This window comes from Taudactylus pleione, unplaced genomic scaffold (genome assembly GCF_031769625.1).
Source record: "Taudactylus pleione unplaced genomic scaffold, aTauple2 ptg000041l, whole genome shotgun sequence".
Taxonomy (NCBI): domain Eukaryota; kingdom Metazoa; phylum Chordata; class Amphibia; order Anura; family Myobatrachidae; genus Taudactylus; species Taudactylus pleione.
This window is the reverse complement of record NW_028284443.1, coordinates 57,216,814-57,242,789: the sequence shown is the minus strand read 5'-3', so window position 1 is coordinate 57,242,789 and position 25,976 is coordinate 57,216,814. Positions and strand designations below refer to the sequence as shown.

Genomic DNA, 25,976 nt, shown 5'->3' with positions numbered 1-25,976 from the left:
GTGTACAATGCGGGCATCGCTGCATCGTTGAGCGATAAAGATGGATGCAATTGTGAGATATCGGGATACCTGAACCAATTGTGCACATACAAGAAGGTAAGGTTGCTTCTTATTCTGCTTCAATTATCTATATTTAGTGTTCTGACTTTGGGCCTGATTCAGACCCTATGCGGCCGCTCGCTTGTATGCGGCCGATGTTATGCAATTGTGCATGCGTATGCATCACAGTGCACGTGCGCGAACTAGTCCGGGCGATCGGGAAGCGTTCACTCGCCCTGCAAAGACAGCCCAGTGGAATGAGTGACAGGAGAGGCCGTTTGTGGGTGGTAACAGGGGCAGGGCAGTAGTAGCGGGGGAGTAGAGTTGCGAACGCAGGCGTGCCTGAGTGTTTCAACTCCGTTTCAGAGGCGTGCATAATTAACAGGCAGCGTCATAGTACACATCACCTGGTTGAATTATACACTGAAGTGCTTGCGGTAGGGTACAATCAACCGCAAGTGCTGCGGTCAGATCCGATGGAACCCGATGTACCGATGGTTGCATATACTTCCTGGAGATGACGTTCGCTAGTGGGCGGCTAAAGACAGGCTGGTGGGTGTCTGTAAACACAAAGTGATCGCACGCCAAGACATAGTGGGTGTGCTTATGCCTTGCCGTGCGATCGCCTGCCTTGATGTCACTTAGCTGAATTTGCATACGCTGGGAGCGAGCGGGTCTGAATCAGGCCCTTTGTCCCATGTGACCCAGTGATGTCTTCTTTTGATTTGTAATTATAATAATAATAATAATATTATAAGACATTGACTCACTGCACCCACCACTCCTAGATCTAGGGTGCATGTTGTATGTGACCACATTGTATAAATAAAAATCACAGAGGCCATGCACTCACCATGGGGATTTAGCTCATATTTTGATCAAAACATTTAACCTTGCAGCCCGGACCCCAATCTTTTGCAGGTCCCATTCTATCTCTAAGGATTCTAAACACGGCAATTGCTATCACATTAGAAATAAACAGTTATGCTTCCTGGTTTGAAGCTCGTCTGCACACAGGCTTTTAAAGGTAAAACATCCACCAAGAATATCAGCCATTAAACTGGAATATTTTTTTCCTGTAGTATTCCAAATATAAATGTAAATAAGGTAAGGTAAGTACAGTAGCTGGTTAGTACTTGTTATGCTATATACTGTACCTGATGCTGGTGATTTAAGTACTGCCAGCTGGAGGAGTCTGTTTGCAATTGGCTAATTAGAAGTTTCGCTGATAGTAATCATGTAACATTGCACCAGCCTTCCAGTTCCCTCTTAGTTATTCCCTCTAAAAGTCATATATTAGACCCACATCTAATAGTACCCCAAATACACTTACACTTGCCTGCCCCTGTCCTTTCTTATATGCCAGTGCAAAAAAGTATGCTTATGGAAAACAAACGGTGTATGACGAACTTTAAATAAGACCACTGATGTGATACAATATAATTAATAAGCATTATTGCTCTCTTTTTAAAATTCCCCCACCCCCTAATATTTGAATAAAATAACATTGACCCATATGATAATTATAAATGTATGTTATTTTATTCAACATAAAATAATATTTGCCCTCATAATACAGTAAGTGTATTGAGTCTCCTCATGTTCTGACTGACCAAAAATCTTTGGTGGTTTTCCTGGAATTTGAAGTGACCTGTAAGTGGTTTATTCTGGTTAGTAGGAAATGCAGATGAGGTTACAATAATGTTATGCATTGGTCTGAGCAGGATATGGAATAAGGGTGAAAAGAAAGATAAAAAATCGGAGATATAATCCCAACTGGTAAAGAGGTAGGGGAAGTAAATGAAGATGGCTGTATGAGTGTATAGCTGGGTACACACTAGATGATTTTGTAAACAATTTGTCGTTTTCTAGATGGAACGGAACGACAAATCGTCCAGTGTGTACGCACTATGCGCTCCCGCGGCCTCGTCCGTTGCATCTTCACATCTGCCATACATACTGCTTAATCCTAAAATGTGACTGACAGCCCCATGCATTGGGATGCGGCGGAGGAACGACAAATCATGCGGTCGTTCACCAAATCGTGTTGTCCGTCGCATCTGCCGTCGGCCATGTACACAGGTCGTGTACCCGGCTTATAGACTCACTACTGTGAGGTTTTGGCATAAGGCAACAATGAGCTGGTCACCTTGCACATTATGCATGTGTTACAATAATCTCTTGCCGATAACAAAGCACTGTAGGGCAACTTCAATTAGACTCTCATAGGCGCAACCATGGTATCCTGATTCCAGCTCGCACCTCCATTGGCTGCTAGAGTGTTGTATACAACTGGAATTACTCAGCTTCATGCTGTATTTTTATAGGCTCTCCCAAAAAGGAATACAGGCACCCTGATTTTTTATTACACTGTAGGCTAAATAAAGGGGATTATACAAAAGTTAGCAACATTATTAGTACTATTTTTATTATTATTATGCTTTGCTTATATACAGCCAACAAATTCTGCAGTTCTTTATGACCATATAATTCACAAAGATCTATTCAGTAAGATGAATGAATATAGAGGAAAGAGGGGATATAGGACCTCATTCAGAGTCAGTCGTTGCGGCCGCATGGTCGTACGCCACCGATGTTCGCTAAACTGCGCATGCGTAAAGTTCGCAATGCGCGTGCGCAAACTAGCTGCTACGATCAGAAATTTCTCTCTCCTTGACACAGCCAGGTCGGGAGTTTGAATGACAGAATGAGGCATTTGTGGGTGGTAACAGGGGAAGGTGCTTGAAAACGGGGGAGTGGAGATCCGAACGTAAATTGCGAGTACATCATTTGCATATCCGGCCCCTTTCCCCTACGAACGTGCGGCCGCAACGACCGACTCTGAATGAGGTTCATAATGTGGATGACATTAAACAGTCTCTAGCACACAGGGGAAAATTTAATAGTTGTAGCGGTTTAGAAAAGAGTCGGATAGTGTAAGAGTTCCCAGTGAAGTATAGTAAGTGATTGCAACAATCCAGAAAACTAGGCAGCACTGACAGGTATACATGTATTGTCGCTCTGTGTTATAATATCATGGTCACTTTATTAGATGTTAGTAGAATTAATTTGTGTTTTGTGAAAACCGAATTAGTTTAAATTCATTAATAATTAAATGCAGTTGAGGGTAGGGGCTTAAATGCAGCTCCGGCAGTAATTTTAGCATCAATGTCCTCCTAGCATATGTCATAAGTTTCTCAGATCCCTGTTTTTTTATATGACATTTCACTTAATTTATCTATCTTCTTTGATTGAACTAGGAATAAGCAAACGGACAAGGGAAATCTTATGTGCTCCTCTAAGTCTCTGTATAGTGGTACTTCCTTATCCTGTGCACATGTCTATAGCTGGCAAACAAAAGCTACTGGTACAAAGTTTAAGAAAATGGTTACTCATCTAGACATAATACTATGCAACAAACGCACCCACTGAAACAATATATAAGACTTAGGGCCATATTCAATTAGTTTCGCGGCCACGGAAAAGTTCCGCCTGCCCGACTTTTCACCGACATCGCGTGTTTTGGACCCGGAAACTTATCGTGTGCGTCCCCACTATTCACCATATTCAATTACAAACCACACGAAAACGGCAAGCGGTGAATGCAGAACGGGTGGAAAGTGCTGTCAAAATTGGGGAAATCAGCCTGAACCCCCCAAAAATATGCACTAACATTGGGGATCAATGTAGATGTGACCGAATAGCCCTAATAAAACTGTGTGGGGCACTTAAGTTGTTTCAATAGCTTCTTATTAGCGTCTTTGCACAACTAGTGAAGAATGGCAATAAGCTGTATTTTTTTGGTGAAAATAAGTAGTCCTGTCAAATTTGGGGTACTTGAAAATGGATGCTAGCATATTTTTATGTCTCTAAAGTGAACTTTTCCACCCTCATACATGCACCTGCAATCTCAAAAACACTTGGCCCCTCCTTACAGCACCCCAAAAAGTCTATTTCGCTAGTTTTTATGCTTGTCCCCCCACTTTGTACTTTTTCACCCCCAAAATGAAAGTTATTTTTTGGGGTGTTCTCAAGTTTTTCCCCTGAATTTTTTGACAGTTGTCCTATGTGGGGCTATCCCAGGGGTTCTGAGAGGTTTCCCCATATTTGCACCCCAAAATAAAAATGTTGCATTTCTTTTCTCCTGCTATTCAGAGGCGAATCTTTTTCGCCTATTATATTACATTGACTTTCCGCATAAGCGAAAAGCGGCTGGAATTGAATTTGGAGATAAGTTCTGACCACGCGAAACGCCCCGATCAGTGATAATTTTCCGCGGATAACGGCTTTTCGCTTCTAATTGAATACGGCCCTTAGAGTGAAAGGCTTTGGTACACTGCCTAAGAAGGGGCCATGTACAGTACGGCTCACATGAGTGTGTTATCCACTGAACAGCATGTATGCACATTTTCACTAAATTGTTTTATCCCCTGAATAAATGTTTCTAAATGACTAAAGACTGTACAATGTTAGAATTACAGTATATACTCGAGTATAAGCTGAGTTTTTCAGCACATTTTTTGTGCTGAAAAAGTACCCCCTCGGCTTATACTCGAGTGAAGTGTGTAGCGCTGAACGGACAGCGTTCGGTCAGCGCTACACAGCACAAACACACAGCCATCGGAGCCGGCAGCTGTGTGTTTGCTGTAATCAGCAGCTGCTGAGAGTCTGTCAGACTCTCAGCGGCTGTTGCTACTCCCACTGCGGGAGCCATAATCTGGCTCCCATAGTGGGTAATGGGAGAGACGTCATGAGTCATGACGTCTCTCCCATGCAAAGCGGCCGGAGGAGCTGTTAGCGGCGGGACCAGGAGCGGGGGTTTCAGGTAAGTGTTTATTTTTTTATTTTTATTACGTCTCTCTACTGGGGGGGACTACTGGGGGCACTACCAGGGGGCGGTTACTACAGGGGGCACTACCAGGGGGCGATTACTACAGGGGGCACTACCAGGGGGGATTACTACAGGGGGCACTAAAAGGGGGGTATTACCACTGGGGGAACTACCAGGGGGGGATTACTACTGGGGGCACTAAAAGGGGGGATTACCACTGGGGGCACTTAAAGGGGGGGATTACCACTGGGGGCACTACCAGGGGGGGAATACTACTGGGGGCACTGAAAGTGGGGATTACCACTGGGGGCACAACCAGGGGGAATTACTACTGGGGGCACAACCAGGGGGAATTACTACTGGGGCACTACCAGCTGCTGCATTTCCCACCCTAGGCTTATACTCAAGTCAATAAGTTTTCCCAGTTTTTGGTGGTAAAAGTAGGTACCTCGGTTTATATTCGGGTCGACTAATACTCGAGTATATACGGTAGTTTTTTTTTTTTTTAAATAATCATAATGGAAAATGACTAAGAAAAAATAAAGGAGAAATTATAAGGCTTAATTTGTTAAAGAAAATTATGAATTAAAACGAGATGAATCCCTTTGGAGAACCAGCAAGTAAACAAGTCATAATAATGCTATTAATTATTTCACAGATGTTTCCATATACTTCTTTTGTTAGTCTTCATAATAATAAGTAAAAAAATACATCCCACTTGCATTTGTAAAGAGATATAATCCAGAGAAGAACAATGGGATTATAATGAGTTTAACAATAGTAATTAAGTGATGTTACGATGACAAAGCTAATGCTAAACAGCTTTATTGGCAAATTGCTTACAGTACTCAACAAAAGGGAAGATGGCTTGCCCAAGATCAAAGTGACAATTATGAGTTTTATCTTTGCTACATGACTGTACCATATTATTGTGCTGCTGTACAAACTTATTGTCATTAAAAAGTGAGAAAGCAAAATAAATCCAGGGTGCTTTATCCAGTATACTTTCATCTCCATAAAATGATAATGTTTAGAAAACAAATGCAACTCTATCTGCAGAGTATATGCATTTAGTTGATGATTTCTGAATTAAGGCCGGAGTCAATTAACCATAAAAAGCAAGAATCAGGAAAAAGAAGGATGTTTTCACCTCATTTGCGTGTTTTCAGGCAAAGTTTTCGTGGGCACCTGCTTTTTGCCCTATTCAATTGTAAAACAGGCGAAAACGCATATTGGCGAATGTAGCAAATAGCAGAACTGGTAAAAAGGTCAGTTTTTTGGGGGGGAAATCAGTCTGTACCCCCAATAAAGCCTAACTCACCCGGGGAATCAATACAGAAGTGTTTTAATAACCTTAATAAAATTAATTAGGGTACTTAAATTGAGTCAAAGGGCTGTTATATGCATATTTGTGGAAAAATTATGGAAAGCAATTTCTTTTGGGAAAAATAATTGCTGTAGTTAAATTTGGGGTACATTAAAATGGGTACTAGTATATTTTTGTGTCTATAAAGTGCAGATTTAAATTTAAAAATACACCTGCTGCAGCCACTTGCAATCCTAACAACACCTGTCCCATCCATACAGCCCCCCAAAGTACCTGACCCAGTACTTTATACCCATTTTACAACACTTTTTAAATTTTCACCCCAAAAATTACATCTTTTATTGGGGTGAATTAAGATATTTTTGTTTTACTAATTAGTCATTATGGGGGGTGTTCAAAGGGTTCTGAACCAAGGCCCTCATTCAGAGCCGCTCGCAAAAAGCGAGCGCTTGCTCTGAATGATGGCGGCCGCTTTTGTTTTAAAAGCCGGCCTCCTGGCCGCTTGCTAAGCTGTGGGTGACCACCCACAGCTTTAGCGAGTGACCAGGTGATGGTTGTGATGGTCTCAACCATCGGGGCTTGCGACGAGACCCTTGCGGCAGGGTCTCGTCTACCGCAAGCCCCAGGTAGCTTCCTGCTCTAACACTGGTGATGTCAGTAGGGCCGTCTACAAACGGCAGGCGTTCCTTTGTCCGATGCCTACAAAACGGGGCGAGCTGTCGATCAACATCGACAACCGCCCCGTTTGTAGTGAGCCCCAGAGCGAGTGAATTTGTCACTCGCTCCGGGGCTTGCGCATGCACACTGCGAGCGCTGCGCGTGCGCAGGCCCTCACCATTGACCCGCTTGCGAGCGGGTCTGAATGAGGGCCCAAGTCCCCACATTTGTACCCCAAAATTTGCTTTTGCAATGGAATTTTCAAAAAACGTCCTGGAATTGAATAGGGCGATACTTCGGAGACAGGCGAAAACTTTTCACAGATGCTCGTCTTTTCACCTCTAATTAAATACGGGCCTTAAACTGAAGGTAATCTCGATTCTCAAAACCAGTTGCATTTACAAACATACAGGGATTTTATCATTTATAATTAACCCCTTAATTACATGATTAAAACAGCAACTTTATGTACCTTGGTGAATTCCAATAACTTTAATTTTAAAAAATTTTGTACAGCCAACAAACAGACAAAGATATTAAAAGATGCATGTTTCTATATTTAGAGGGAATAAATGCAAAGATTGGGCGGAAAGATAAACAACAAACTGTGAAGTAACCCTTAAATAATATATAGCTAACAATTAGTTTCAAGTAAACTATTCTATGGAAAGGGGTGCTCTCACATGATATGAGTCAGAACAACTAACTGATGTTGGGTACACACCTATACAATTATCGGGCCAGTCACTGATCAACATAAATAATTGTATAGGTGTTTATGCCAGAGGTAGCCAATAAATGGTCGGATCGAGAGGCTGCATTTTAGATGCCCGACCTCCTAATCCCATAGAACAAAAGTTCTCAAACTCGGTCCTCTGGACCCCAAACAGTGCATGTTTTCCAGTACTTCTCACGGAATCACAAGTGAGCTAATTAGCTCTGCCTGTGGAACTTTTAAAATGTGTCAATGAGTAATGAATACACCTGTGCACCTGCTAGGTGACCTGGAAAACGTGACCTGTGTGGGGTCCTGAGGACCGAGTTTGAGGAACACTGCCATAGAAGAAGGTACACACTGAGCTAATTGTGCAGAACAAGCATTTATCTGGACAGTGTGTACCAGGCTTGAGAGAAATGGTTTCGGTAAGTATTGGGAACAGACGGGTCACTGGATAAAGAACAATGCAACTGTATAGGATAAAAGCGTTACCACTTTAGTAGAAAATGTTCATCATAAAACACACATGTTAAGACCATTAAAAATATAGCGGCTGATTTAGAGCATACTTCCTTACTTTTGAAAAAGCATTTCAGGGAGATTGTGAAAGCAGCATCTATGCATGTGCGGTAAAGTGGGCGTGTACTGCTACATCTGAGGGGCGTGTCATAATACTGACTTACATCCAAATGTAAATGAGCCCCAAAGCAGTTAGTAAGATCTATTTATTAATGAAAACACACTGATACTTATCAGAAAATGCATGTAGCCATAGGGATCATTGTGCCTTATAACCAATGCAGGGAAATTATACTTATAATTCTATTTGAACGTATATATCTCTGTTTTTTGTTTTAATATAACAGCTTCATAATGGGGGAAGGTGCAATCAGGGAGATTGCTAGATTCTTCAGGGAGACAGGGAGATTGCTGCCATTTCAGGGAGTCTCCTAACAATGAGGGAGAGTTGACAAGTATGATTTAGAGTAATGGTGCATACACACGATCAGATTTTTTCTTCAGATATGGACGATAACGATTTAAAAATCGTTCAGTCGTTCATATCTGAAGGAAAATCGTTCATATCTGACATGCCTGAACGATGGACGATCAACGATGCGCGTTCCCGTTTGTCAGATAACGATATCTGACATCTGATGGGTTTGCAGTCAGACTTGGACGATTCCATTCATTTTAATGCAGTCAAAAATCGTTCAATCGTTCAAATCGTTCAAAACTTTGGTCAAATCGTTCAAATCGTTTAGTCGTTCATCTGACAAATCTGACAAGTCTGACAAATCTGACCGTGTGTACGCTCCATAAGGTGCACATTTTGCATTGCAAGGGGTGAAAATGCATGCTGGACACAAACTGTCCATACACACATCCTGGCCACATTTATTTTACCACTTCATGTAAGAGTTGGACTTGACAGTGCCTCCCCTCACCATTTTTGCATTGTGTTCCGCACCCCTCAACCCCTCCTACAGCAACGTTTGTACTCAGTCACTGGGTTTGCTTTTGCCTCCAAATCACTCCCCATAATGAGCACATGTGCATCCATAAGGATGGAATAGAATACAAGGAATCTTAACCATATATGCCCAAGTATAAGGTTACAAGTTAACAATCACCTGCTAGAACACGAACGTCTGACATTGACATTGTGAACTACTGTATATCACTCCACAGTTATAAATGTATCAGTGCAAGCATACAAAACTCAAACCAGTGTCATACAAATACAATGTAAAAGCTGAAAATACTTTATGGATGAATAACAGGTACAGTATAGAGACTGACGGCACTGAATGAGATCAAGGGTGTGAATCGTTACATCGGCCATATCTAGATAGACAATAAATAGGCTGACCACGCTAGTTAGACTGGGAGTGTAGATTGACTTACCGTAGATCAATAGTAACATTAGTTAGACTGTAATATAGTTGAACGTGACAATAGATCGATATGTAATATATCGAATATCTAAGACAGGTATATAAGGGCGACAGTACTTAGATCGACAACTAATAGTTAGACAATGTAAAGTCTGACAGTAACAATAGATCGACGCTTCCTAGATCGAAACTAAATAGGTAGACAAATAATTGATCGACATATAAAAGATCGACCAGTCCTAGATCGAAACTAAATAGGTCGACAGTTAATAGATCGACAAATAAATGATCGACATGTTGCAGTTAGTCAATATAAAAGGTATACATCCTAGACGCTGCCCCGCTAATAGCGCATCCCCCGCCGCTACTTTCAATCGTGGCACTACAGGTCCCAGCCAGCCCTACAAGCGCTCCTGGCAATACAAGCCCCAACATCCACCCTGCAGCCATTGTACCTAATTGCTCGGCACCCCCATGCTCTGCAGTGCACCCCTTCATGTCGATCGATTAACTGTCGACCTATTTATATGTCGGTCTATTAACTGACGACCTATTTAGTTTCGATCTTTTATTTTGTCTATCATATGTATTGTCGATCTACATATTGTCAGTATGCTTTGTGTCGATCATATGTAGTATTGATCTAATGTCCGTGTCGATCTCGTGTTTGTCGATATAGAGGTGCAGTCGATCTGTGGTTTGTCGACTTATAGTACCTGTCGACCACGATGGAGTCGGTGTACGTTGGTGAATGTATGTATTGTCGATCTAACTGAGGTCGATCAAACAACCGGATACCTGAGATCAAATACTAAATAAATATAACTATTGAAAGTGTGGTGAAAAGTACATGTGAAAGGTGCTGCATAATATAAACCAGCAGGAATCTGACTGTATCAGGTGCGCTAATCACTGAAAGTTACACACTCTTGAATAAGACTATGTAAGTGCTAAGAGAATAACACAGTCTGGCCCCAATGTATCAACAATATTAAACACCAGTGCAATTTTTCATTTAATATCTCTGTGATACAAACCAAAAATTTACTAGTATTTAACAATACTTATCCCTCTGGCGAGGTCCCGCAAAGTCCTCTTTCTTGGCGTGGTCCTCTGCTGGGCTGCTGGCAACCTGACGCTGCCAGCGACGGGGCTCCGGTGTTATGTACATGCCCGACGGTCTGTCTGCGCATGTGCATGACAGGGAGACCCGGCAGTACCTGGAAGGCTTTGCTGAAGCCGGAAAGGCACCGCCGGGTCTCCATTGCCGGCAATGGGGCCCGCATCGCTCTTGCCATCTAAAAGATGGTTGAATCCTGAAGCCTGGCATAACCCCTTTAGCGAGCACTATAGGGATATGCATCGTTGATAAATGGGGGCCTCTGTCTCTTACACTGAAGGTGCACTACCATGTCTTACACTAACAAAATGCCCAATCACGTGGGTGAAAAGTACTATGTGGGCGGGACTATCTTCAAATCTGATGTAATCAACATTCTTTCCTTATATCTGTAGATATCACAGAAACAACCACCGCCACCACAATCTATGGCTGCTACAGCAGTGCTAATATGTCCATAATGTTTATACTATGTTATCTCCCATTATGAAGAAATTCCTCAACAGTAATAATCAAAGATAACATGTATAATATATTAAATCTAACTTACCATAATTTTGTCACTGTCAATAATGGTGTTCAGCCTGTGCGCAATTGTTAGCACTGTGCAATCAGCAAATTTTTCTCTTATTGTCTTCTGAATCAGCTCATCTGTCCTGTAAAAGTAAAATAAGGAAAACGCTTTAGTTTGCATAGGTGCACTTACGAGAATGTAACAAGCAGTGAATAGAATGGGGAAGTGGATCATTAGAGAAGTTGCCCATAGCAACCAATTATCTTTGAGGTAGCACTAATCAAGTACAGTACATTCCATAAAGTAATAGTTAAAAGCTGATTGGTTGCTACGGTCGACTTCTCTACTCTTTTCACACTGCTTGTTAAATCACCCCATTTAGTTATAAAACCTGTCCTATTAGGTACAATACAAGTATTGTATTGTACAGTATGTGCTTCTGAGTTCAGACTTCATTCTCAAACTTGTCACTGAATGTCACTTAATATAGTACAGCCATGGCCAAAAGTTTTGAGAATGACACAAGTATTGGTTTTCAACCCTTCTTTTTCAAGACCTCTGCAATCCGCCCGGCATGCTGTCAATCAACTTCTGGGCCACATACTGACTGATGACCACCGATTCTTGCCTAATCAATGCTTGGAGTTTGTCAGACTGTGGGCTCTTGTTTGTCCTCCCACCTCTTGAGGATTGTCCACAAGTTCTCAATGGGATTAAGGTCTGGGGAGTTTCCTGGCCATGGACCCAAAAGTTTGATGTTTTGTTCCCTGAGCCACTTAGTTGTCACTTTTGCCCTATGGTAAGGTGCTCCATCACGCTGGAAAAGGCATTGTTCGTCACCAAACTGTTGTTGGATGGTTGGGAGAAGTTGCTCTTGGAGGATGTTTTTGTACCATTCCATATTCATGACTGTGCTCTTAGGCAAAATTGTGAGTGATCCCACTCCCTTGGCTGAGAAGCAACCCCACACATGAATGGTCTCAGGATGCTTCACTGTTGGCATGACACAGGACGAAGACTTTTGGAGGATAGACTGGTGTCAAGAAGGGCAGCAAAGAAGCCACTTCTCTCTAGGAAAAACATCAGGGACAGACTGATATTCTGCAAAAGGTACATGGATTGGACTGCTGAGGACTGTGGTAAAGTTATTTTCTCTGATGAGTCCCCTTTCAGATTGTTTGGGGCATCCAAAAAAACGCTTGTCCGGAGAAGGAAAGGTGAGCGCTACCATCAGTCCTGTGTCATGCCAACAGTATAATATCAAACTAGTAGCTAAAATCCCAAATAGGGGGGTGTCTCACCCAGTGATTGCGAGCCCGTACGCATGAAATATGTCTCTGGCGTCCCAACTCCCACATCCATTCTGCGGGACCATAGACCCACTCAGGACTAAAACAATGGAATCGTCTGCAGCCGATGCAGATGCTACAAGATTTTCCGCAGATGCTTGGATTTGTAAAGCTGCAGGTGGGCGTCTCAACATATCTTCTGGCAGCTTTGACATTTGCACATTTTCGCATCCCAACTGAGTACACAGGTGCAGCAGAGGTGGCAATAGCGTACAACTCTGAATCAGACCCATGAAAAAGTTAAGCATAATATGAATGATAATGATCACAACACAGTTGGTGTAGTGGTTAGTATTACTGCCTCAAAATACTGAGATCATGAGTTTAATTCATGACCAAGGCATTATGTGTGTGGAGTTTGCATGTTTTCCCAGGTGCTCTGGTTTCCTCCCAAGGTTCAAATTGTTATTTATGAAAGTGCAGCTCATACTGCATGCTGTGATATCAGGCAGCTATTTTTACACAAATGGGTCAGCGTTTATGGCGAAGACCTGAATGGGGGTTCTTCTAACGGAGTGTGATCCAGGCACATGAGTGCACACACTTATGCACATACATGCAGATAGGAGATTTTATTGAGTAATGAGATTAAGAGTGAAGGGAAGAAGAAGGTGCCTTTGGAGGGGTGGCTGTTTCCTGTTTTGCTGGGTGCCACACACACTTTTCATCCCCACAAAACTGCTTGAATTCTAAATGTATTTAGGAGGTACCAATAATCAATGGCCTTTACTTTCAATGACGCCTTGTGAACTTTTCAGATGCTATTTTGGTTTGTTGTATTTTGAAAAATGTACTGTAAGTAAATAATTAAACATCACAAAAAATGCCACATACTGTATAATGAAAGAGTAACTTCTGTACATCCCCTCATTCTCATGATTAATATAAGCATAAGGCTAAAACGGGGCAATATTTCAAGAAAAAATATGAAATAAAAAAAGAGTATCGTCCTATAATGGTATTAGGATAAACTTTGAAGTGAGACCTGCAATAGTAATATAGCAAAAGTGGTGGTTCCAAATTAGGGGGATAGTAGGTGTGTTGAATAGAAGCAGTACAGGTGCATTCTGTAATAAAAGCTCCAGTGTATATATGTTTTGTAACAAATATACATTAATTTACTAAGATTTAAAACAACTTCTACACATTAAAGTAGAAATGTCCACTTACATATGCAGAATGGGGAGGCAATTTTGTCTTGTACCTCTTACATCATAACAGTGAAGATGGCCAATCTATGTGGAATGGGGACATGGCTTACCGTATTTTGTATGTTAGGATGTATGTTATATTTAGTGATTTCCCCATCTGCTATTTCAATGTCCTGGTATATACCAAACAGGAAGAGAGGTATTTGGTAATAAAAAGTAAATAGCTAATACGCAGCCTAGTTGTAAATTTAAGCTTAATAGAAGGTATCAGCACTGCACAGAGCAACACCTATTTCCAAAATAAGATAGCCTTGCCACGTGCTGTTCCTTAAAAAGTTTAATTAAAGGATACAGCCTGAAAGCAGTGAGTTTGCTCCTGAATACACATAACAGACTAAACCGTATAGAAAAAACTTTCAGTGTAACAATGAGAATACTTTGTGAAGGACGACTATTGTGTGCATTCTGCAGAAATAAAGAGGTTAGCCTAATATAAACCAAGACTTCATTATCATTTTTAGCTACTTTCAATGGGCAGTAATTGAATGTGGGTAGCAAAACAATGATTGCGCTGTAATACAGAACAAGATAAACATCATCCCCAAGGTTTTGGAACATTACACATTTTCATCTGCCTCTGTCTTTAAGGGCTGCTCTCTATTCAGAAGTTAGACTATGGCAAGAGACATTTCACATGCCCACATTCAATTCATATATACTGCATATAATGGAAATGTTGTATTAGATTATCCTCTCAAGAATAGAAAGATGTACAATAGGGGTAATGGCAAAGAACATGTATATTTGTACAAACTGTGCAGTATGAAAACTGTTGCCCCCGGCAACCCAAGCTTTGGTTCTTAAAAATGAAGGTATGAAAAGGTCCTGTCACAAATTATGGTGTTACAGCGTTTGTGACTACAGTTATATAGCAGTTACACACATACACACAGACTGTACAATATAGTTGTCAAATACTCCAACAATATCTACCCAAACAGTTTACTCGCACAAAATAAAACTAGTGTCTTATCTAAGTACAAAACAGCTGCTAATAAACCACCATTTAAACGTCAATCAAACAGATTAATCTTCAAAAGAAATGTAAATTCCTCACAAAGTTTCTCATGCGCCTCAATTAATGGAGATTTTAAGCTGTAATGCTCGAGGAGGGTGATTCACGATTCTTAATGCAAATGTCTGGGATTAAATTCTACTTTTAGAAACTGTAACTTTTACAGAGCTTTAGTCTTCATGTGCCTGTCATTTATTGTTTCATGCTCAGTAGGAAATGCTGAAATTGTGTTAAACCTACATTTGTAATCATGATACTTATTTAAATTCTTTTCTTACATATGGTTTATGTGTCACTATGCAAAGACATCCATCTCTGTGCGCTAAATTTTACATTAGTATTTGTATGTGTAAGTGTAACTGTACAGCTTTGTGGTGCACAGTGATGAAACAAATGTACAAATAAGACAAAGTAAAAAGGAATATACCAAGCACAAAGAGTGTGCATAACATTGTATTAATAAAAAAAAAGCAATGTGACATAATTATGCTGCCATGAAGAATCATCCCGGACAGACTGGCTTTATGCATGTTGTTTGGGTGGAGGCGAAAGGTATTTTATTTGAAGATATGAATATCTAGGATATCATATAGTTTTAGATCGTTTAATCTTTAATCGTTTAATAAAGCATTCTCAGCAGGTTTGGAGCGGAAGATGACTGGCGGGAGAGAGGATTAGTAAAACAGCAGGAAGATGGGAGGGACATTTGCAAACAGTAAGAACCAATATGACAGGTTGGGGCAGTAAGAAGAAAGATAGAGGTTATAGACCTTTGTATATAATGCCAGTAGAAAATTGCATATTAACACTGCTTCTCTAGCACAGTTATCGGTGCACCAAAACGTTTTCACATATCAGTACTAAGTCGATATGTTGAATGAAAATGATGTTGAATAAAATTTTCTATTTATCTAAGGGGTCAATCCAATTAAAAGCAATGCACTCGCGTGTGCGAATCATCGCGGCAACGCACGCACTTGACCGCAGCCTGTGCTCGCTCAAAACTGTGCGCAGCCCCATAGGGCTGCGTACAAAATTGAGCAAGTTCAGCCTAAAAAAGGGCCACGAGAGGTGCGAGATGCGGTGCCGCTGTCGGTGTTTGAACGCCGCATCGCGGCTAATTGGATTGCTCCCTTTGAGTTAAAAAACCTAATTATTGAAAATGTACACTCAAAAATACAGTTTGTTAAAAAGATTAAAAAAAACTTGTATAAATCTTATGACATATATGTACTGTCTCAAGATGTGTTAATGCATAAAGGCAGTTTGATTTAAGGAACTCACTTTTTTAAATCTGCTTTCAAACAAATCAGCACTCTATAGGTAGAGTGTGAACTATGCTACACAAGGGGTTCAGCAGTGCCTTACAAAGGGCCTGATTCAGAGAGGGACAGAATTGTAGACCCACAATCTGTAGTAAGCAGACACCTCCTTGCTGTATCTGCGATCCCAGTGCTGCGTCCAGAACTGCAGCCTGGGATCACCAGCGCAACCATTGCGTCTACCGAAGCAGACTCTGACGTCGCCCCACCCGGAAAATGAGGACGATGCGTCCCTATTTCCAGGAGTGGTGGTCAGCCACGCTCCTTCTCCGCACCCCTTAATCATGCTGCGGCTTGTGGGGGGGTCTGCGAACGAGATTGCAGGACTCGTTCTGCACATGTGGTGCAGATCTCCAAACATCGGAGATGTGCGATAACCATCAGGCCAAAATCTTGGAGGCAGAAGTGGAAGGAAGTAATCAGTTGGCAGGAGAGATGAGGTGTATTTGTTGAGCAGAGACTGTGGACAGGAGATGTAAATAGGAGAGGATTGGGTGAGGGCTTTGTAAATGAGTGTAAGAAGCTTGAATTGTATTCTGAAGGGGAAGGGGAGGTAGTGTAGGGCTTGTAGGAGAGGGAAGGCAGATGTAGAACGTTGGAGAGGGAGTTGAGAGGTACTAGGACAGCCAAGAGAAGGCAGTGTCACGTACACCAGAGGAGTGAAGGATTTGCAGGAGGTGAGGGTGCTTCACAGTGTCAAAAGCAGCAGAGGTCAAGGACAATGAGCAGAGACTAGTGGCCCTGGTCAGTTGTTCCATTGGGGGAGATCAAACGATGATGTGAGGGTAAGGTGTTTAGAGGTAGAGGATTCTGTGGGGATATTGATAAGGTTATTGAAGTTGCCTAAAATAATGGAGGGAAGATCTGAAGAGAGGAAGTGAGGGAGCCAGGAAGCAAAGTTGTCAAGGAATTTGGAGTGAGAGCTAAGAAGACGGTAAATAACAGCTAACAGGCGTATAGCCTGAACCTCACATGTAAAGAATGTAAGGAATAGTTCAGAGGGAATGAGTTTGTAGGAGTAACCGGAGGATAGAAGGACCCCAACACCACCACCATGGCGACCCCAATGCTGCTTTCCATCTACAGCTGCAACCGTCATCATTAGTATCTGCAGTTGCACTAACCCATGCTAGGTATAAAAAAATCTATTTGAAACAGGCTTCCTTTCTCCAAACACACAACTCAGAAGAGCACGGATCTCTAGTTACATGCCCACAAGACAGAAAAGTTCATTATGATCGCATTGGTTTCAATCTGTAGTCAGAACAAAGTATTCTGATAGGTAAGTGTCACAGTGCATCGGAACCCAGCTCCCTATTACGGTTTTATTTTTCTCCATGCACTGCATCTTTCGGACAAAATAAGAAAAATTAGCAGCACTATTGGAGAACATATAGGATTTAAAGAAACAGAGAGGAATAATCAGAAATACATACAATGCTCTCAAACAGTAGTAGAAATCCATGGGGAGGTGCTTTATTCTGGATTTTGCCTACTAAATATTAAGAGACTATTTGAAGAATAAGAAAAGCTTAGAACACACTCAGCACTACTAGAACTGTAATTTTTTATAATATAATTTTGGAGAGAGCAGTGTGTTTCTTTAAGTGCAGTGGTAGCTGCAGAGTTCTTTGGAGTCCCTAAGCAGGATCTTTTGTATATTGAGAACTACTCTGAACATTTGGTTATGCCATTTGGACCGAGCAATGCACCAGCAGCCTTTCAAAAATAAATGAACAGCATCTCCTGAGATCTCCTGTATATACATATATATTTTGATCTAACTAGACGATATTTTGATCTTTTCACAGGATTTAACATCCCATCACAAGCATGTGAGGGAAGTTTTAAGCTGACTCCGGCCGAACCAACTTTATTGCAAGTTAGAGAAATTCATCTTCAAGCAGGATTAAATTGCATCCCTAGGATACATTATCTCTGGTACCAGTCTTCGGATGGATCCTGAGAAGCTGTTTGTCATCGCCAATTGGCACCGTACTACAAGGTTAAATACGATCCAACAATTCCTAGGATTCTGCAATATTTACAAGCAGTTCATTATAAAATTACTCAACAGTCGTTGCTCCCATCATAGATCTAACCAGAAAGTCAAAAAATACCAAGGATTGTCCTTCTGAAGCTGAGAACATGTTTTTTTAAACTAAAATAACTCTTCACATCGGCACCAATTCTAAGGGTAGGGACATATTAGAACAATGTGTATCGTAGTTGACCCGCCACCCAATGTAACGATAGAGCGGTCAGCAATACTCACTGCACGGTGTTGTGTACAACCACCCATATTTCGTTCCCCAACTCCACTCACCTGCATGGCATTGTCACCTGGGTCATTCCATCTGATATGCAGCACGTCAGGTGGAACAACCACAATGTTGTTGGAAACAAGAATATCAAGACTGTATCACGCATTCTGTACCACTAAAAAAGTTCCCTGAGAGAATAAACCTATTCGGAATCTGGCTTGCTTCCTTTCAGTGACCAACAAAGTAAAAATACCTCCAGGAAAATCATTTGTGTCATTAAAACTATGCCGGAAATTACTCCAGTGGGCGCATGCATCTCACTTCACCGGTCATGTGGGGGTAAAATCCTCAGGAGTTTCTGTTGGCCGCCTGTATGTCATGATATAAAAGATTTTGTGGCAGCTTGTGCTACTTATGCTCAACATAAAATCCAACCTCAAGCTCCTATTGGGCCCTTGCATCCCCTTCCTACTACCGATCGTCCTTGGACACATACTTCCATGGTTTTTATTACTGAACTACCCTCTAAAGCTGCTCATTTTGTACCCGTAAAGAGACTGCCCTCAGCTCCCAAGTTAGCCAATACCATTATTAAAAAAACTTTAGGCTGCATGGATTTCTTGAAAACAATATTTCAGATCGGGGAGTACAGTTCATGTCTACATTTACATCAAGTTAAACTTTTTTTCTGCGTACAGTCAGCATAGTAATGATCAAACGGAACGTATAAATCAAGACCTTTAGAAATTTATCAGGATCTATGTCTCGCCCATTCATGATGATTGACCGTATGTAATATCATGGCTTGCTTGCAATTGTTATTATCTGTGTTTGAGATGTTGTTCACTGAGGCATAGTTTATGAAACCATACTGGCCTGGTGTTTACACATTGCAATGTATATACTTTGATCAGCAGACCAATTTGGCTCTGATGTAGCCTGTCTTAATCAGGCATACTAAGGGCCTGATTCAGACCCACTCGCGAGCGGCTGTCCGCTTGCAAGTGGGTCGATGGTCTGCACTGAGCATGCGCACGACGGAGGGAGCTCCGTCGTGCGCATGTGCCAGACGCGACGAGCGAAGGACTTTCCTTCGCTCGTTGTGTCTGATCAAAGGGGGCGTGCTGTCGATGTTGATTGACAGCACGCCCCCTTTGGTGGGCGTGCCGGGGGGCGTGCCTCCCAGACGGGGGCGTTCCCAAGGGAACGCCTACCGTCAGAAGCCGGCCCACTGACATCACTAGTGATGTCAGTGGGAGTGATTTTGGCTCTGATAGAGCCAAAATCACTCCGGGCCTTGCAGTTGAGAAACTCAACCGTCAAGACCATCGCGGCCATCAACCTGCACGCTCGTACAGGCTGTGGGTGGTGACCCACAGCTATACGAGCGTCCAGGAGGACGCTCCATAATTATGGAGGACGGCCCTCATTCAGAGCGTGCGCTCTGCTCAGAGCGTACGGCTCTGAATGAGGGCCTATATCTTTACAAACTGAACAGTTAAACAAACAGTTGAACAAACATTGAACAACATCTGAGAACAGGGAATTCAAATAAAAAATGTACAATTCCTTATATTCTGTACCTAAATATCTTGCCTTTTATTCATAAATCACCATGTATCGCAAATTACTTTTAGTCACCCCATGACATTATCTCTAAGGCTTTAACATCCTTCACTCTCTCTACATCTTACCCCTCTGAGCAAATTTCTGCCTCAATAATCCACTCCCCTCTTATTAACATTCATGAGCTTATTTCACCCACATGTCCCAGTAGTATACAGTTGATTCACAATGATATCATATACCGCTAACCTCAAAAATATCACGTGTTTCCCATCACCCTCTAAATCACTAAAATGTGCCTTATGGAATGCCGGCTACCTATTTATCTCAAACAACCTCAACCTTCTGGCAATAACAGAAACATGGCTTACACAAACAGACACTGCCTCCCTTGCAGCACTTTTACATGGTGGTCTACACTTTATACACAACTATAGGCCTGGAAACAGTAAAGGAGGTTGGGATGACATTTTACTGTCCCAATTTTTCACATACACAATTCTACACTAAGTTCCATCACTCACATGTACATGTTTTGAAGCACATTCAGGATTTTCACCCCATTCTCTCTGCGTGTTGCTCTGATCTATTGTCCTCCTGTGTCACAACTACAAATTCTTGAACATTTTGCTGCCTGGCTAACACAATTTTTATCCTCTGACACCCCCACTATCATTATGGGTGATTTCAATATCTCTACTGATATTCCACAATCTCCTTGTGCCTACAAACTAATCTCTCTAGCCTCCTCTCTCTCCCTCTCCCAATAGACTGACACCTCTACTCATCTCTTAGAGGGCAACCATGGTATTCTAAATTAACAAGACTTCTACAAAAACTCTTACGTAAAGTAGAACATCAGTGGCATAAATCTCGTACTCCAAGTGACTTCCTCAAATAGAAGACTATCTACCACACCTATCATAAGGCCCTGGACACTGTCAAACAAACATAATTCCAATCTCTCATCTCTGCTCAAGATTTTATTCTCAAACTACTTTTTAATTAATTAAAATCAATCACTTCTTACCTCTCCCTCACCCAACCCACTAGCTATTCTCATAAACAAGAGCTTTCTTCTTATTTCAAGGACAAGATTGAATAGATCCGAAATTAAATTATATGCTCATTCTCAGCAAGCTCAATTCCTTCCCTGAACCCTTTGGCACCTTATCTTCATTTGATCCTACAAATGAAGATGAAGTATATACACTTTTCCCAACTTCCTACTCTGGATCCAATACCCTCACAAACCAGTAGAGCTCTGTCTCCTGTGCTCATCCTAAACTTAACTAAAATATGTAATCTCTCTCTGCTGGTTTCTTTCCATCATTATTCAAGCATGTAGTGATTACTCCTAGTCTGGACAAAACAGAATTCTGACCATAACTCTCTTTAAAATGACTGTCCCATCTCTCAGCTACCCGCCTCACACACTTTCTTCACTCACACAACTTACTGGACCCACTTCAGTCAGGCTTTCATTCCCAACACTGAACAGACTGACTAAGGTAGGGAATGATTTGATCAAAGCTAAGTGTAAAGGCCAATACTCACTTCTTATTCTTCTAGATCTCTCTGCTGCATTTGACATTGTTGATCACTTTCTTTTCATTCAAACACTACAATCCCTATGTCGTCAGGACATAGCCCTATCCTGATTCTCAACCTACTTATGAAATAATTCTTTCAGGGTTCGTTTCTCTGAATCTTCCTCCTCGCTACCTCTATCAGTTGGAGTACTGCAAGGCTCAGTCTTAGGTCCTCTACTTTTTTCAATCTATTCCACATCTCTTGGCAAATTTATCAGCATTTGGATTACAGGATCATTTGTAGCTGGATGATACTCAAATCGGGAGAGGATAGGTAAATTTTTCACCATCTGTATTGGTCCACGTTACTGAATGTCTTTTTGCCATTTCATCATTTTATCTCGCCACCTCAAACTCAATTTTTCTAAAACAGAAGTAATAATATTTCCACAACCAATAGTAGTTACCAAACTGATATCTCTATCACTGTTGATAACACGACAATCAACCCTACCCCACAAACTTGCTGCTTAAATGTCATCCATGACTCATAACTGTCCTTTGCTCACCATTCAATTTGTTTCCAAATCATGTTACATACATCTAATAAAAATATCCAGAATACGACCATGTCTTACACAAGATACTGCAAAAACTGTAATTCATGCACTCATTATCTCCTGAATTAATTATTGCAATAGACTCCTTACTGGTCTTCCTCAAAACAGACTTTCATCTCTACAATCCAATTTCTGTCAGAACATGTTCTTAGTTGTAACAAGTAGTTTGTTTGTTGCTTCCCTCATGTGGAGCCACCACCGCCGAGACATGGGCGCCACCTTCTGGCTTAAGATCTGCTGACCGCTGCTCAACCAATACCAGTCCAGATTTCCTGCACATGACTTCTGTGATCAATCAGCGCCAGGGTGCCCTATATAAGTTTCCCCATGGCCACTTCTCATTGCCAGAATAATTTCTGCTGCATTCCTGCCTGCTAGTTCCACTTGCAAGTACTCAAGAGTTTGGCTACACAGTCCAGTGAGTTCCAACGCGCTGTTGTGTTTTCTTCAGTGCTAGCCTGTATGCTGAGCACTATCCTGTGGCTCCTGTGCATTGTATGCTTCCAAGTTCCTGTCTGTCCTGCTGCATTTCATTCAGGACTTCTGAGAAACAGTGCTAGCCTGTCCACAAAGCGCTATCCTGTGGCCCTGTGCAGTGTATACTTCTGAGACTCTTCCAATGCTAGTCTGTCTACTGAGCACTATCCTTTGACTCCTGTGCATTACATGCTTCCATGCTACACTACATGCAAGACTTCTGAGCCAAATTATTCACTCACTAAAGCAACTATCTGACCTGCTGGTGCTACCAGACTTTAGTTACTTGTACTTCACATTACGTTCAGTACTATTGCATTATACAGACTGTGTGCTATCCTAAGCTAATCAGCGCCTCTGTATGTTATCTCACACCTGAAGGAGGTTGTTGCTGCTAATTGTTGTACCAGCCTGTTTACAACTACAGCCAGTCAGTTCTGTTGGTTTCATTACAACCTGCAGTTTTCCAGTGACATTAGTATTGGTCAGTCTGCTATTTATCATTGTGCATCTCTGAGGTATCTACTCTGCCTCTTTACATTCCTTCCTCTTTTGCCAGAATTGCTTTACTGTCAGTCAATTCCTCTTCCAGAAGTTCGTTAAACTGTGAGACATTTTGTTAAAATCTGGAATAAGGTAGAGAAACTTATAGAAGGTCTCGCCTCGTTACAAGTTCTTCTCTGACAGAAGAAGGAAAGTTCCTTTATAGAAGCTGGGAGACAAGGTGGCTTTCAACTAATCACATACGATTGAAGGTGCCTGCAATGAAACTTGCTCCTAGATTCATTTTGGACCATTCCAGATTTTACAAGTTGAAATCCAGTTGCGTTCAGAATTAAACTTTCACCAACACTCAAAATCCCTGTCTCCAAATCTCTCTTCTAAAGCCAGTAATTCTAAATTCACTTTCCTCCTCCAAGTGCTCTCCTTTTATTATCTCACTTGACCACCATATCCTAGAATTCAGAGTCTTTTGAGGATCTGTTCATTATTTGGTCGGACTTTAAGGGTTTTGGCCCTGAGAAGAGATTTAGGGTGAAGTCTTCGGATGTTCATGCCCCTTGGTTTTTCACAAGTTTCATAAAGAATATTCCCATAAACCTTTTGTGGGCTGTTTGGTGTTCACTCCTAGAGGAGGGGGTAATGTCACAGAGTGGCGGAGCCCAGTCCCATCTTACTGGGACCTGTGGTGATGGCAGAACTGCCAACAACTCTGCCAGTCCCCGCTACTGGGAGGAGACATGGCCAAATTAGAGGAGATGTGCCCAGAACCCCTCCTTACAAAATTTGCAGATCAGGGTGGGTGTGCCAGTGAGATTGTTCCCCCACACATAGAGAGCTCTGACTGCTGCTGTAGATTCTCTTCCTAGCCCAGCACAGAGCAGCATGTGTGAGGGAGAGAGACTGCTGCAGGAGCAGTCAGTCCTTTCCCTGCGTGATGTGCTGGGGGGCGTTTATCAGTCCTCTTTCTCACTGCCCAAAGTACCGCATACATTATGGGGGCTGGGGCTGCAGGACCAGGGCCCGCGCCAGCCTCTGCAACAGGCCTAGGTAAAGAATACCCACCCCCCCCCCCACTGACTGTGGCCTGATGAGAGCCAAATTACAGGAGACCGGCACCTGTCTCAGTGATCTGTTTCTCACTCCTGGCAGTCTCAGGTGCTGTGAAGCTGCAATGCGCACACCCTCTCCCTGCCTCTGTGAGGGCAGCTCCGGGTACCCCAGGGGCAGCTGCAGAAGTTTCCATAGGAACACACGTACCACACTTTCCAACTTTTAAACTGATAGGCACGCCAAATGTGACAGCACGTTTGGTGCTAAGTTTGAATCTCCTCTGTATAAAAGGGAGACTCTGGGCACTGTTCAAGCACCAGAGAATTAGGCTCATCCTCTACCTCTGGTGTTTGACTTCCAGCGTTATGATCCAGTCTACCTGACGATTCTTCTTGTCTGCTTCCTTGGTGCTATTTCTAGTGATATCCTGGTTCTGACTTTGGCTTCCCTATGACTTGATTTTGGGGTTCACATCATTTGGTAAAATGTTGTATATATATATATAAACTAACAGAAATCTCAAGTGTGACCAGTCTACACACTTGTCCTTGGTGAAAAAAAAGACAACATACACTTTAGGTGATATTCAATTTCAGGCGATAGGCAAGTAATGCCTTACATATCCATCCATCTTCGCTAACTTTCCTTCACACCCCAGAGTGGTAAACAGGAAAATCAGCCAAGATTTTCTACTGTAGTCAACAGAAATGTGGGCAGCCGGATGTTGCAGAAAATTGAATCAGACACTTTGGTCGGGATGTAATAGAGTTTGAGTTTTTAGTCATTTCTAAACTCGCACATTCTCGCACATTTGTTTTGATCGTGTTTCCCATATTACGATGTAATGGGGTGCAATTTTTTCTCCAAATTGCGATTTCACGTGCGTGTTCTCGCAAGAATACAGATCCGGAAGTATGCGTTTTTTTGGACCAACGGGAATGCGAGTTTCATTTAGTGTTCTGTCGAGTTTAAACAAAGTCACTCATTGGCCCTCCAAAGTCTCCTGATGCCTACCTCACCACACCCTACATAAACCCCTATCCTCCATTTTGTCCTTTGAATGGTATTGAGAGGTTTTGTAAAGGAGTGGTGAGAGAGAGTATAAAAAGCCTACAATTGTATTGTCATTGTGCTGCAGCATGGCATCCAGAAAAGCAAGGACGCACTACTGCACTGCGGGGTGCACTCGAGGGAGACACTGGTATTAATGTGCAGACGCACTTTTGCACTGCGGGGTGCACTCGAGGGAGACACTGGTATTGATGTGCAGATGCACTACTGCACTGCGGGGTGCACTCGAGGGAGACACTGGTATTGATGTGCAGATGCACTACTGCACTGCGGGGTGCACTCGAGGGAGACACTGGTATTGATGTGCAGATGCACTACTGCACTGCGGGGTGCACTCGAGGGAGACACTGGTATTGATGTGCAGATGCACTACTGGACTGCGGGGTGCACTCGAGGGAGACACTGGTATTGATGTGCAGATGCACTACTGCACTGCGGGGTGCACTCGAGGGAGACACTGGTATTGATGTGCAGATGCACTACTGCACTGCGGGGTGCACTCGAGGGAGACACTGGTATTGATGTGCAGATGCACTACTGCACTGCGGGGTGCACTCGAGGGAGACACTGGTATTAATGTGCAGATGCACTACTGCACTGCGGGGTGCACTCGAGGGAGACACTGGTATTGATGTGCAGATGCACTACTGCACTGCGGGGTGCACTCGAGGGAGACACTGGTATTGATGTGCAGATGCACTACTGCACTGCGGGGTGCACTCGAGGGAGACACTGGTATTGATGTGTAGATGCACTACTGCACTGCGGGGTGTACTCGAGGGAGATGTGGTATTAATGTGCAGGCAGGGATATAGGTCGCACTGCTGTTCACAAGAAAATACTGAAGACTTAGGCACACAGGCAGAGATGTTAGGTCGCACTGCTGCTCAC

General features: G+C 42.4%; 1 protein-coding gene across 4 annotated transcripts in view; it reads right to left on the bottom strand.

Moving 5' to 3' along the window:
* ABCC4 (ATP binding cassette subfamily C member 4 (PEL blood group)) overlaps window positions 1-25,976 on the bottom strand; it is a 392,497-nt gene that overhangs the window by 17,818 nt on the left and 348,703 nt on the right. For 3 of the 4 annotated variants that reach the window (XM_088458987.1, XM_088458994.1, XM_088458999.1), the window contains one exon: window positions 11,141-11,246. In XM_088458987.1, the coding sequence (XP_088315113.1) occupies window positions 11,141-11,246 (106 nt within the window). Of the gene's footprint in view, window positions 1-11,140; window positions 11,247-25,976 lie in introns of those variants that run through there. The other variant, XM_088459006.1, reaches the window with a different exon arrangement.